The 13,977-nt window shown below is 33.8% G+C and overlaps 1 protein-coding gene across 2 annotated transcripts in view; it reads left to right on the top strand.

Annotated features, from left to right (window-relative positions):
* The window catches only part of CNTN5 (contactin 5), a 1,452,729-nt gene that overhangs the window by 1,004,981 nt on the left and 433,771 nt on the right, over positions 1-13,977 (top strand). For both annotated transcript variants that reach the window (XM_002754648.7, XM_078339900.1), the window contains one exon: positions 4,758-4,961. In XM_002754648.7, the coding sequence (XP_002754694.4) occupies positions 4,758-4,961 (204 nt within the window). The remainder of the gene's footprint in view (positions 1-4,757; positions 4,962-13,977) is intronic.

Below are 13,977 nucleotides of genomic sequence, written 5' to 3'. Positions count from 1 at the left end.
AGCAACTACATACTCTAGGTATCCTGTTGTGTTATAAAGATATAATGGTGAAGAAGGCAGATTCAACCTCTGCTCTTCCAAGAGTAATTGACATGGCTAATAGTGACATTCTCTTTCAAGCAATGTAAAAATATATTTCCCACCAATTTCAGGTTGTCCCTTATGCTCAGTATTAAAGAATAATTAAGTGGAGAGTTCGCTACAATTTCTATCATAATGTCATTAATTTAAAAATCCAAAGTGGTAGCAACATTTTTATTTAAAAAATAAAATAATCGTAGTGAGAATTTTCAAAACCCTGTTTTCCTCCAGTAGCTTACTAAGTTCTCCTATTTAAGTGTCTTCACTTTAGTTAAGTCTTCATGAAAGGGAGAAGAGTCATAATGGATAATGGAATTATGAAAATAAATATTAAAAGACAATTTGTAAATATTAAAATACTCCTGCCATATACTCTACTAAGCAACCCCAGTAAAAATTAATACGAACACACAGAAAATAAATAAATGTAATACCTGAACAATTTTAAAAATTAAAAGTTATATATTTTCTATAATTTTTTGATTTGGGATCTAAGTCTGTCCAGGCTGCAGTGCAGTGACGAAGGGACAGTTTATGGGAAATTTGAACTCCTGGCCTCAAGCCGTCCTCTTGTCTCAGCTTCCCAAAGTGCTGGTATTATAGGTATGAGGTGCTGTGCCTGGACAAAAATTATATTTTTATAGTAAAGAAAAAATTATGGTTTCTGGCTGATATTTCTCATATTAGAGAAATAACCAAAAAAATTAGGGATTTTGTTAATATGGCCTATTAACTAAAAGTCTTACCATACAATTGAGCATTTTATAAAAATAGAGAGGCTTCTGATTTTTAAGTTTTCGTTTTGTTTTGTACTTACAGGGATAAAGGAAATAGGCTCCCTGGGAGAGTTGCATTATTAATTGGGTCACTGAACAACTGAGATGCTATATCCATTGTGTTCTCTCCAGATTCTTTGACCCAAAGCCTCTGATGTGTATATATATATTATTAGAAAGAAGAATGGTTATTTCCCAACATGTAGTTATATTAAGGAATGTTGAAATGAATCACATGTGATTACTCATTGAAATTGTTTTCAAAGACTCCAGAGAGTCCAGCATGCAGTTTCATTCCCTGTTCTCACACTTTTTGTTGTTGTTGTTAATGGCACTGCAGTTAAGAGAAATGAGCATCATTGCCCATATGAGTACTTCTGTTTTTATATACTCTATAGAAGTAGAAATATATCACTTAAATAATCATCTTATTTGTCAGGGGAGCAAAGAGAAGATCTTCTGTTTCTTGACACTGTATCAATTACAGCAATTGTGTAGAAAGTCTGAAATACTTGGACGCATAAAATCTGGACATTCAGTTAGGGCAAGAGACAGAGCTAACATGGATATGCTCTTACTACCAAAATTTAGAAATGATGAGGGAAATAAAGCACAGAATTTCAATATATAGCTGATCTCACAAAGAAGAAAAGGAAATCCTCAGATATCAGAAGCAAATAAGAACTAAAATCCAAAGCATACTCTCTGATGTTAACCCTGAGGAGATCTTGGAAGCAAGGCACATTGTTTAAATGTCATAGAAGTAGCCCCTAAGGCTGAAAGCTCAAGGGTGAATGATCATGCCAGGGCAAAGGAGAAGTCCTTGGGTCTGCTTGAGAATGGAGGTTGAATAGCAATATCTGCTCAAGTCAGACCCCAGATGGAATGATTTGCTGGCTTAGAGTAGAAGACAAAAAATTATCCAGTGAGAAACCAGAAGCTTCTGCAGCATGTGGATTTGTGGCCTGAATGTATATGACCATAGTATCAAAAATACATGATTGAAATTTAACATAACCTTTTGTTGAAATTACTTTTGATGTTTTAGTCATAAAGTTTCTGCTCATGCCACTGTTTTGGATGGTAATGCCTAGGTTTTCTTCTAGGGTTTTTATGGTTTTAGGTATTGTGTTTAAGTCTTTAATCCATCTTGAGTTAATTTTTGTACAAGGTGTAAGGAAGGGGTCCAGTTTCAGTTTTCTGCATATGGCTAGCTAGTTTTCCCAACACCATGTTGTATACCTTTGTATGATTCCTGCATGTTCTGCAAGTGTATCTCAGAACTGAAAGTATAATAATAAAGGCCAGGCACGGTGGCTCACACCTGTAATCCCAGCACTTTGGGAGGCTGAGGAGGGTGGATTATGAGGTCAAGAGATTGAGATCATCCTGGTCAACATGGTGAAACCCTGTCTCTACTAAAAATACAAAAAATTAGCTGGGCATGGTGGTGCGTGCCTGTAATCCCAGCTACTCAGGAGGTTGAGGCAGGAGAATTGCCTGAACCCAGGAGGCAGAGGTTGTGGTGAGCCGAGATTGCACCATTGCACTCCGGCCTGGGTAACAAGAGTGAAACTCCATCTCAAAAAAAAAAAAAAAAACTATAATAATAATAATAAAAAGAAAATAAACTACATAGAGAAATTGGAAATAAATGATCCTATGGGGTTCATGTAAAAGCATTCTCGAGGAAGACTTTCATAACATAGATGCACAGGATATCTCAAAGTGGTCACTGTCTACTGAAATAAGTGACTACTCACTGAAGAATCATACCAAGAACTTCTAAAGCATTTTCGTTGCTTTAGAAAACTGCATCATTGAAAAAAAGAACCTTAAAAAATGGGAAAAATTATAGTTGACCAACTACTCTCAATATCTTCTGAAATGAATACTACTCTAACTTTTTACCACTTAATAGATTAGCATGCATTCAATTATTTTTAAGGACAAGATGCAGTTGGTATGGAGCAAACTGGCATATAAAGCTAAAGACTGTGGCACCAGAGGCAACTATATTTTACTATTTCCCTGAAATATTTTATAGTTCTCAAATTACAATTCTAAAAATAAGTGTGGCCTTTTCATGATGAGTTTGAAGATAATATTAAAGAAAGAAAGTAAACAGGAATATTAAAAGATGTTTAGCTCAATATTTTCATTTTTGGCACTGGCAGAAAATTCACTGCAAACTCAGGTTGTCAGCTCTTCTATTGTGTACTCTTTCTACGTTTTATACTTCTTGGAATTATGAAATGCTTCACTACATGAAACTGAAAACTTATTTGAAGAACTAAATAGCATATTTGAGTCCCCAAATACTTACCCACCTGTAAAATGTGAGAAAATGCCAATGTTGTGTACTTTTGTCCTATTCTAAAAATACTTTATAAAACATTGACTCAACAATTACCAGTATAGCAAAACCATTTTTAAATTTAATGAATGATGGCCTGTAATTACTAGTTGCTTTCGTTTGCCTGAAATTTTAAGTAAAATAAACCAAAAACTAAGAAAACCCTTATTTTAGATTATATTTTAGTAAAATTTTAAAATAAATGAAAACATTAAAAAATATATGAATTATGTGTGAATGAAAAGTAACACTGTCATTATAGCAATTAAAGGGATTAAAATTGTTAAATGTGAGAAACCCTTGAATTTGGAGTCTAGTTGAGCTGTGTGAGGACAAGTTGAAGTATTCCAATTATTATGGAGTTCCTTTGACTAAAGTCACATGGATATTTTAAATAAGTTCTTAATATAACATCAAGTGTACTAAAGGTTGCCAACTGGGTAACTGTAATGATAAAAAGGTTTCCTTTATAAAATATTAAAATATTTGAAAGTTTTGGATTTTGTACATATATATTGTAATTATACATTATTGTAATATTTTAAAATTCTCAGGCTTCTGCTAGAACTATAATATATGCCTTAAAATAATAAGTATTAGCTAAATCTTGCTTAGAATCAATGTTTAACTCATTATTGAATTTTTTCTGTGGAAAACAGACCTGAAAATATTTAAGTATCCATTATTCCTTCAGAGTTGTTTTATATCCTCTTTATTGTTTTTCTTGTATTAAGTGGTGTACCTAGAAGGAGCTCCTAACCTAATAATTTTTGGTTAAGGTGGGAGATAACAGAAATGTTACTCTTCATGTTTTATGAATTTGTATTATGTGTTAAGCTCTTAGCTACATTGTCTTGTTTGAACCTTATGAAGTACATAATATTCTAATTTTAAGAGTTTCCAAAATGAACCTCAAACAGTTAACTACTGGCTCAGTGTAAACTATCACTAAGTAGTGGAGTCAGAACTTAATGATACCATCTCTGGAAGTCCCAGTGATAAGTTTAAGTAACTTAATTTAGGAATTAAACTAAATTACAAAATGGGATGTGTGTAGAGGAGAACATTCGGACAGAAGAAATGGAGCTTGCATTTCTTTGATAAATATGACTGCTTTGGAGCCCCTATCCCACACCTTCTTTATAATAAGGTGCACATCTCCATCTTATTATTCTACATTGTTTTGTAGGTTTGGGTAAATTTTTTTCACTAAATTAATCTTTGCGAATGGGGAATTGCCTCTGTTATTTTTCTATTTTCAGTGTTACCATAGTTCTGAGTATCTAATACCTGTCCAATACACATTTGAATTGATAGAATAAATAAATGAGTAAAGGTCAGACATCCTAAGAAATATTTCAGATCTCACTGTAATCATTAACAATAATCCTTTGAATATACAATATGAAATTATATAGATGTATGGATCAAATGTGTATGACCTTGCGATATTCTTAATGCTTTCTAAAGGCTTTGTGGTTTGAGCTTTGTCTGTTAATGAAAAAATCAAAGTCTTTCAATGACCAAATTCTTTGTATTTTCAGAGATCATCTATAGCTGGGTGTTTAATGAGTTCCCTTCCTTTGTGGCGGAAGACAGCCGGCGGTTCATTTCCCAGGATACAGGAAACCTTTATATTTCTAAAGTCCAAACATCAGATGTTGGCAGCTATATTTGTCTGGTGAAAAACACAGTGACGAATGCTCGAGTACTTAGTCCTCCAACACCACTCACTCTGCGTAATGATGGTAAGTTGCTTGGCCCATTAAAATGGCGAGCCAACTCAAATTTTGAAAATAAAGATAGATTCATTTTTTTTTAAGAACTCTAACTTAAAAATAAAAAGGCATTTGCCATATTTAGAAATTTTACATTTTCAGGTCATGATTATGCATGCCTTAGAATAAAAGTTTTGACATAAGACAGTGATGATCCATGCATGAGAAATATTCTCCATAATGCTACTCTAATGCTAGAAAGGGAGAAATAATCTGAAAAAAAGGACCATAATAGAGACTCCACAGTTCTTTCCTTTGCTCTTTAGTGCCGCTATATAACGTATGCGTATGAATTCAAGCTTTTTATGGATTCAGTTTTCATTACATTTTTATTTGAGCTGCCTTCAAATTGAATGTTCAGTTTTTAATACTTCATGGTATAGTTATAATTGTTATTATTACTTTTCCAATAATAGGAGCAGTTGGAACTTTAACTTTTAAATGCAAATCAGGCAGAAGTGATGATTCTATAATTATAGGTATTGCCATCTATCCAAAGTATCTTCAAATTTAAACACCTCATTTGTATTTATAGACGTTTGTAGTTAAGCATTGCATTAAAGAGGTCAAGCGCTATATTACCATTGATTTATGATGTGCAGTTTGCTCTGTCATGCAATAAAAAAAATCTGCAGGCATTATTAAGAAGTTTGAGAATCCTGGTTGATTGTAAAGCTTAAAAAATAATCTGTTTAAGTGCTGTTTTGTTATGTGCTTGTTTTTAGAATATATGCTGATGGAATGTATGACCAGAGCTGTATCACAAGATTTTTGCTTACCATTTGTTTATTATGGCCTTTGTTGTTTTTATGTGTATATTCATATAAATGTTTATATGTATATATGTAAACATTCATATGCGTATATATGTAAACATTAAGATATGTGTATGTATGTAAACAGAAAATCTATGAAACTTCATAAACCGTGAAGTGTATATATTATATATATACAGACAGATATGCACAGTAATATGTAATACATATATAGTAGTAACAACTTATCGGGTAAAGAGTAAAAATGTAATATTCATTTTAAAGAGGAGAAAGCCAGTATTAAAGAAATGACAAAAATTGCCAAAGGCCTCACAGTTAGGTAATGACATAGAGAAATAGGTGGATAAAACAATGGTGACTTGAAAACCAATTCGGGGCTACTAAAACTAATCAGCCAAGAGGGATAAATGACTGAACAAAAGCAGTGACTGTTGCACTGGAGCACAGGAAACATAACTGGGATATTAAGAAGGTAGAATTATCAGCATTTGATAATTAATGAATTACAGGCTGTGGAGTAGTAGGAGGCTAGCATATACAACAATTTCAAGGCTTTAGTATAGTTCATTGAATGGATGATGATTCTCTTCACCAAAAGAGAACACAGCTTAAGGAGAGAAGTAGGTAAAAATGAGGAATTGAGTTTTGAATATGAGATACAGTGTACATGGGAAATGCATGTGAAAATTGGCAATAGATATTCAGATTTATGCTGGCTACAAAGAGATTTAAAAGTCATCATTGTGTATTACATCACTATGGAATAAATGCATACATATTATGCCAACTTTAAGACTATGTAAGAGTGTCTATGGGTTAAGAATTTTTATTTCAGGATTTTCATTTCAGTGGCCTAGAGAAAATTCATATAGGCACATTCTGGATGATTTAGAAAACCAGCTTACAAACTAGTAGGATCACAAAATGGGCATCCATGTCTGTGTTTATAATTTATAATATATTTTTCCAAATAATAGAAAAGAAAATACGTAAAACATAAAGCACAGCAAACTAAAGTCTAAATGATATCAGAGCCATGTCAAATCAAGGTTGTAGCAGTAAAAGTAGAAGAACCATTTGGGAGAACTGAGTAATGACCACCTTTGCTGAAGTGAGTGGAAGGATTGGGAGGAGCAAATTAGTTGTGGCAAAGCATCACATTAAATCAACTTTTATATATTAGAATTGATTGGTCTTGAAGTAAAACAAGTGAATTTGTTCCTAGCTTTATGTTTGCATATAGAATACATTAGTAATACATAATAAAGACAGCAATAAAAAAAAGAAAAGAAAAATGAAAGGCAGTTTTATAATTTATCTAATTAAAAACTGAATTCATCCCCCATAAGCTATTTCTCCAAAACTTCTGAGCCTTTTTCTCCCTGATTTATTAAGAAGTTAAAGCATTCTTATCTGAAAATTGTAACTTTTTTGGCTAACAAATAATTAATTTCATTTTCACTATCCATCTGTATAATAATACCTTATACTTGAATGGTGCCTAAGGTTGAGGAAGCTCTTCCACCACCTTTTCACTCCACAGTCCTCTTTCTACACATTGCCCTGCCCATCACAAGGGAGTAGCACATGTGTAAGTCAATGTCTGTGTGCAAGAGTTTTAAACTTTTGTTTCGTGGCTCAGATAGATTACTTAGCTTTACCTTCTACCTTCCATGGGCAAACATTTCAGGAATAATCATTTGTTGATATTTAAATCCCTTTGCCTCTCTGTCTTCTTTTGCCCTTGTTTGGCAAAACCCCAACTCCAGTGAACTCAGTTATGCTCTTATTCTGTGATTGCCTCAAGATTCTAAAAGCTGCTTGAAAAGTTAACACCCACCATGGGTTTATGATCATCAATTTTAAGGGGGCTCCCAACATGGCTTTTCAGTCCCACAAAGTTTTTGTGGATGGCTTAACCTGCTACTCTCCCCCAAATTTTTGGAAACTTCTCTGCTTTCCATAGACTGGATTGCCTCAAAACCACCACTTCACAAAAACTATGTAACTTATGAATTCATCATTCTACTAGTAAAATTTAAATCTAACTACATCTCAATCTGCATTGTTACCTCACATCCAGTTTCAGTAGAGATAGTATGCTGTCCATCTTTCTATTACAACCAATTCCTCCATCCTGGACTATTGATCATCATTCCTTCTGGCCTTTCATAAAAATACACTATAAATCATTGCTTCTTATATAACAAAATGGTAGATCACTACACTAATAATTTTTGTTAGTATATTAATTGAAGTGACGGCAGCAGTTGATATTGCTGACACTTTTTTCTTTTACGAATGTCTATATTTTTAACAAGTCATTATCAGAGAACTACTATATAAAAGGCTCAATAAAGCAAGTATAAACAAACAAAACAAAACTGCCATTCTAGGTAACATTTAACAACAACAACAAAAATAACCAGGTGGGAAACATTGGCTAAATTTTGATTACATCATTCAGTTACAGTCTTATTTTATACCAGAGAAGCTACAAAATTTACATTTGTTTGTTCTGTAACTTACCTAAGGCAGTTGCTTTTTTGGCTTTTATTTGTCCATTAAAAAAAATCAAAGTAACACATCCATATTGAATGAATGTAGTGACATAGAAAAACAAAGAATCAGAAAATCCTACCCACCTCTCCCTGCCATTAAATCTCACTCTAGAGAGCCAAACTTCTAACTTCTCTTTTTTTTGTTCCATAAGGTTTTCATAAAATATCTATGCATCTTGGTTAATTAAGCTTAAACAATAAATATTTATTTCTTCATTTGATAAGTATGCATAAGTTTCTTCCCTCCTCTATTTTAATATACATTTTAGGTTTACTGTTGCTTATCTTTTAAACTTTAATAATATACCTAAATTTCTACTGTTCTTTTAACTCTTGAAACTAATTCATAACATTTTATGTCATGAAATAAGGATAATTTGATAATTTTTCCTTCGTTTTCCTAATATTATGCTCCTTATGTTCTACATTCTTTTTTCTTCTACTTCTATTTCAGCCAATTCTCTCTAGCAAATACAATTGTATCTTCTATACTTCTTCTTAGACTAACTCTATAAGCTGAAAATCAATATCTACAGATTATTACTATATAATTATCATTTAATATGATATTGTTCCAGGCTTTTAAGCCACTTTCTAGATGTATACTCCGCTGGATGCGTTTTTCATAGTAATTAAAACTTAGAATTAAATTTAACCTAAAGAAAAATAAGGCTAATAACATTAAAAAGATTGTAATACAATTTAGCTTTAATGTTTCTTAAAATTTTACTGTGCAAAAACAATTGGTAGTTTAGATAACAGTGTTCAGATATGAACATGAGTTACTACGGTGAAAACTGTAATGAAAGCATTGGTGTAGTTAAGAAAGCATAGAGAGAGAGGATAAAATGAGAAGTGAGGTTAAGGTCAAGCCTTGACTAATCCAAATTATATTAGGAGGGTAAATAATGAAAATCCCACAAAAGATAATGAGGAGAAGGCAGAAAGATAAAAAGATAATAGCATAATAGGAAATACAGTAGAATAGGCTGGGCACGGTGGCTTGTGACTCATGCCTGTAATCCTAGCACTTTGGGAGGCTGAGTTGGGCAGATCACCTGATGTCAGGAGCTCGAGACTAGCCTGGCCAACATGGTAAAACCCCATCTCTACTAAAAAAATATATAAAAATTAGCTGGGGTTGGTGTTGCTTGCCTATAATCCCAGCTACCCAGGATGCTGAGATAGGAGAATCGCTGGAACCCAGGAGGTGAAGGCTGCAGTGAGCTGAGATCCTACCACTGCACTCCAGCCTTGGCAACTGAGTGACACTCCGTCTCAACAACAACAACAAAAAAAGCAAAACAAAAAAACTACAGCAGAATGTAGTGTTAAGGAAGCCAAGGGAAATAAGCTTTTCAGTAAGAGGTGGGCATGTAGCTCAACATGGCAGACTGGATGCATACATTTGCTATGTGTCACCCTTCTTAGACCTTACGAAAATAAATCCATATTATCAGTGAGAATGCTGAAGGAGAGGAAGAGCATCACCAACAAGTGAGACATTTCAATTTGTTTCTCAAGGAGTAAGGTAGGATTGAGTTAAAGTATTAAAGAGGTGGAGAAAACTGAGGCGCAGTATAAAGTGTAAGGGTTCTAAAGAAAGTGGGTAGGAATATATGTCCAATGGAAGCCTGAAGACATTCTGAAATCAAAGTTAGCACTAAGGATGGATGTAAGAAATGAGACTCAGCAAGGCGGATAGGACAAATAGACTCTGAACAACTATTTCAGTAAAGTATTGGACACTTTTTCCTTCTCTATACGTAAAATGTCCAAAGACTCATCCCTTAATGATATGAATGAGCTTTCCATGGAAAGCTTAATTTTTTATGTCAATTGTGGCACTCTAGTGAAAAACTCTTACTCTAGCATTTGTATGCCAGCAGCCTGACAGCCAGCTCCCTGTCCTCACACCAAAGCAGAGCCTGGTCATCCACACAAACCATTCAGGCATGCTCCCCACACTCCAGAAGAGAATTGATTCTTCAGACACACCATCAGGGGAACTCACACCAACTTGCAAAATTCTCAGATATACAAATAGAGATAGATATAGATACAGATATTTTATATATATATATATATGTGTGTGTGTGTGTGTGTGTGTGTGTGTGTGTGTGCATATGTACATATATACATAAACACACATATAGGCAATTCTAATTTATAGCCACTGTTGAAAATTCCTGTACTTATGGAGTGATTACAAAATTCATACCAAGATAATATGAAAAAAATTGAAACATAAAATTACTCTCAAGAAGGCATAGATTAAAATGAAATTATTTTTATTCAAAAACTTTAATATCACTATTTGATCTCTCTTCAAAAAATATAAGTGAAAAGTATGTTTATAAGAAGGACATATTCCCAAATGTTTTCCTAAATAGATAGCACATATTAAACACTTGTTCCAAAAATAAAAATAGAATATATATTCTACCACGGTCAGCTGAAATTCCTGCTGGGTTTTACAAACTTCCTAATGCAGAGATAGGCGTTATAATGGATGTGTCTGCAAACATGGCAAACACCTCTGTAGGGGTTTGAATATAAAAATTTTGTTTAATCTGCTGTAACCAAAGAGTTAGCTATAAAAATCATTTCAAGTACATTGTGTTTTTACACTTCTCTGAAAAAAAAATGTAGACCTTTCTAAAAATCATGAAGGACATATGCATAGGCAGTATTTTTCATTTCAAGGACAAACAGAATTTTACTTAAAAACTCTCTATTATAAAATGTGTAATCTTAGCTTTGGATCCCCTGAAGCAAAGCTGGAAACAAGAATTGCTTGTAGGTAGTTTATTTCAAGTTTCTCCCCAGAGAGCAGGATTAAGAGATGGGATGGGTTGATAGGTGAAGCCAGAGGAGAGATGCTTGCACTTGAACCTACAGGACCAGAGAATTGCAGAATGCAATCAGAACGGTCACCTTGAGGGGTGTATTGATGGACTTTCATCTCCCACTCCTGGAGGGTACTTCTGTTAGACATAACGCTTGTTTTTGAGGTTTTCCTCAAGTTGCAACTTTGTGAAACTGGTTGCACCTATATGAACCTGGTTGCAGTAGCACTTATGGGAGTAAAAAATCTGGTCAAGATAAGTTGAACTGGCACACAAGACGTATCTGAAACATAGATGGTGGTCAGTATAGGTAATTTTCACAGCCCTTGCATATTCGCTTACAGAAAAGAACTATGTCTAATACTTACATCAATTCGAATGTTGAAGAAAAAAGTTGACTTTATGTTATTTGTCTATTGATTCAGTAAATATGTTGGTTTCATTTTTCACTGGGTGACATATATATATATATATGAATATATACCTGTGGTGGGGAGGGGCTTTAGAGGGGGCTTGGAATATAGAAATTTTAACTTTTATTAATCATTTATTTTTCTATGTCTCTCTCTGGAAAGCTTATAAACTTGATCTAAAAACTTAAAACATCAAAAAAGTATTGGATGGCTTTTGAATAGGATGAATACTTCATTTGCTCACATATCCTTGACAGTCATTCCGTACAATCCAATTTCTCCCTAAGCAGACTTAAAAAGCAACTTGAATATCTATCTATGGAAAGACTTTTGGACTAGTGAGACAGATTATTACTGTACAAAATGCCTATATATATATATACACACATATATATGTGTGTATGTTACTTTGGTAACCCCAATAGAAACACCCAAACCAGATGACACATAAAAGAATTTTTCCTGGAAAAAGTGATATCAGAATTTAGCTTTGAAAGTAATTTGACATTAGGTGAATAAATAAAGAGATTTTATTTGGCTATCAAGTAGAAGTATAGAATACACAGAGTATAATAAAATTGCACTTCGGTCTGAATAACTAAAATGCAAGGCTATTTGAAGAATAATGTGTCACACCATGAAATGCTTTGTTGACCATATTATCATCAAAGCAATGGTGAAGCTTTGGAAGATTTGAAGTACTTAGCAACACAATCATTTTTTCTTACTGACATGGTGAAAAATTATTCTCATGTGTTTGCAAAGGTGTATTGCACACCCACTATGAGTCAGATATTTTGTTAGGTACAGGGATACAATGGAGAGCAAAGCAAACAAAACAACTATTCTCATGTAGTTTCCAATCCAATATGAGGCAGGATACCTCCATAAAAACTGAAAAAGTTTCTATCTGTAACCCTGCACCCTAGGATCTGTCTGTCCTTGCTCAGCGTTCTGATGAGGCCACACTCACTATCAATGCACTAAAAACAAAGCAAGTCCAACTCCAAAAGCATTTATGAGTAATACAGATTTTTATTAATAATTTGGAGAGTAATGAATGAGGTGTTTGCATTCCACAAAACACAGCAGAATTTATTGAACACTCCCCATGAACCATGTATCTTTTTGCTGAGCTCTAATTCCTCAGCAGCTACCATTGCTCCCTTAGACACCTGTGCCTTTCCCTGAAACACTGCTGCTTCCAGTCTCCCTTCAGGGTCTCACTAACTCTGTCTTATGTGGTAATTTTGTAGTTTCATTTTTTTCCTCTCATTTGAGTTCCCAGCACAATTCCAATTACTTTTTAAAAACTTATTTTTATTTAATCTACACTTATGTTTACTGCATGAGAAGCACTGTTTGAAAAAGGTACATGTATTAAAATAAAAAGATGAAAAATATATGCAAGCAAATATTAACTAAAAAGAGATTGAGGTTGTTATATTAATATCCTATATTAAGCAAAGATATAGCAAAGCTGTCTATGTCTTCCCAAAATCCACTTTGTACAGAACCAGGCTTCTCACCTTTCTTTCAGTACAGTTGGGATCTTCCCCTACAAGATCTTCCTGCTTCCTAAGGCAACATTTTCCCAGCCGCCTTTCCTGGGGCTATAGTGGTTCCACAGTGATACAGAAAGGCTAATTAAAAAAAAAAAAAAAAAAAAAGAAGGAAAAGACAGGACAAGAAAGAGAACAAAAAAGCAGGCCCTGGGCTCTTTTCCATCTCTGGAGTTAGATATTGTGGTAGAGAGAATTCAATTAGTAACTTGAGAAAGTGAGTGGAAATAGATGGAGAATGCATATATAAAGATTAATCTTTAGGAAATTCATCAGTTCTAACGGTGGGAGAAAAAAGTAAAAAGGCTACAGATGCAGATAATCTACTATTAGGTGGTGGGGAGTCTATGATCTTCATTTTTAATTAATGAACTACAAGCAAACTAATCAGCGAGAATGTATATGTAGATAACATGTTTATTTTAAGGCAAGAATTTTGTCAACATGGAAATTGTGCACAGAGTTACCTAATTATATAATCCATGAATCTACCCAATTAATTTACTCCTGAATACTGCAGGTCCTAGGAGCAATGGAAAAATATAGAAACGGTATGCCGTTTCAATATTCATAGGCTGAATATTGGCCCTCAAGATGTTCAAATCCTAATTCCTGGAAAATGAATATTGGCTTATATGGTTCATGGATTTTATGGATGCAATTAGGTTAAAGATCTTGAAGTGGACACATCACTCTAGATTATCTGGGTCAGCCCTAAATGTAGTCACAAGTATCCTGAAGAGGGAGGCAGAAGGAGAATTGATGACCAATGAGAACGCGATGTGATAACCGTTGATGTAAGCAGAGATTGGAGTGATGTGTTTG

This window comes from Callithrix jacchus, chromosome 10, assembly GCF_049354715.1.
Source record: "Callithrix jacchus isolate 240 chromosome 10, calJac240_pri, whole genome shotgun sequence".
Taxonomy (NCBI): Eukaryota; Metazoa; Chordata; class Mammalia; order Primates; family Cebidae; genus Callithrix; species Callithrix jacchus.
This window is presented reverse-complemented; position numbering and strand designations above follow the sequence as displayed.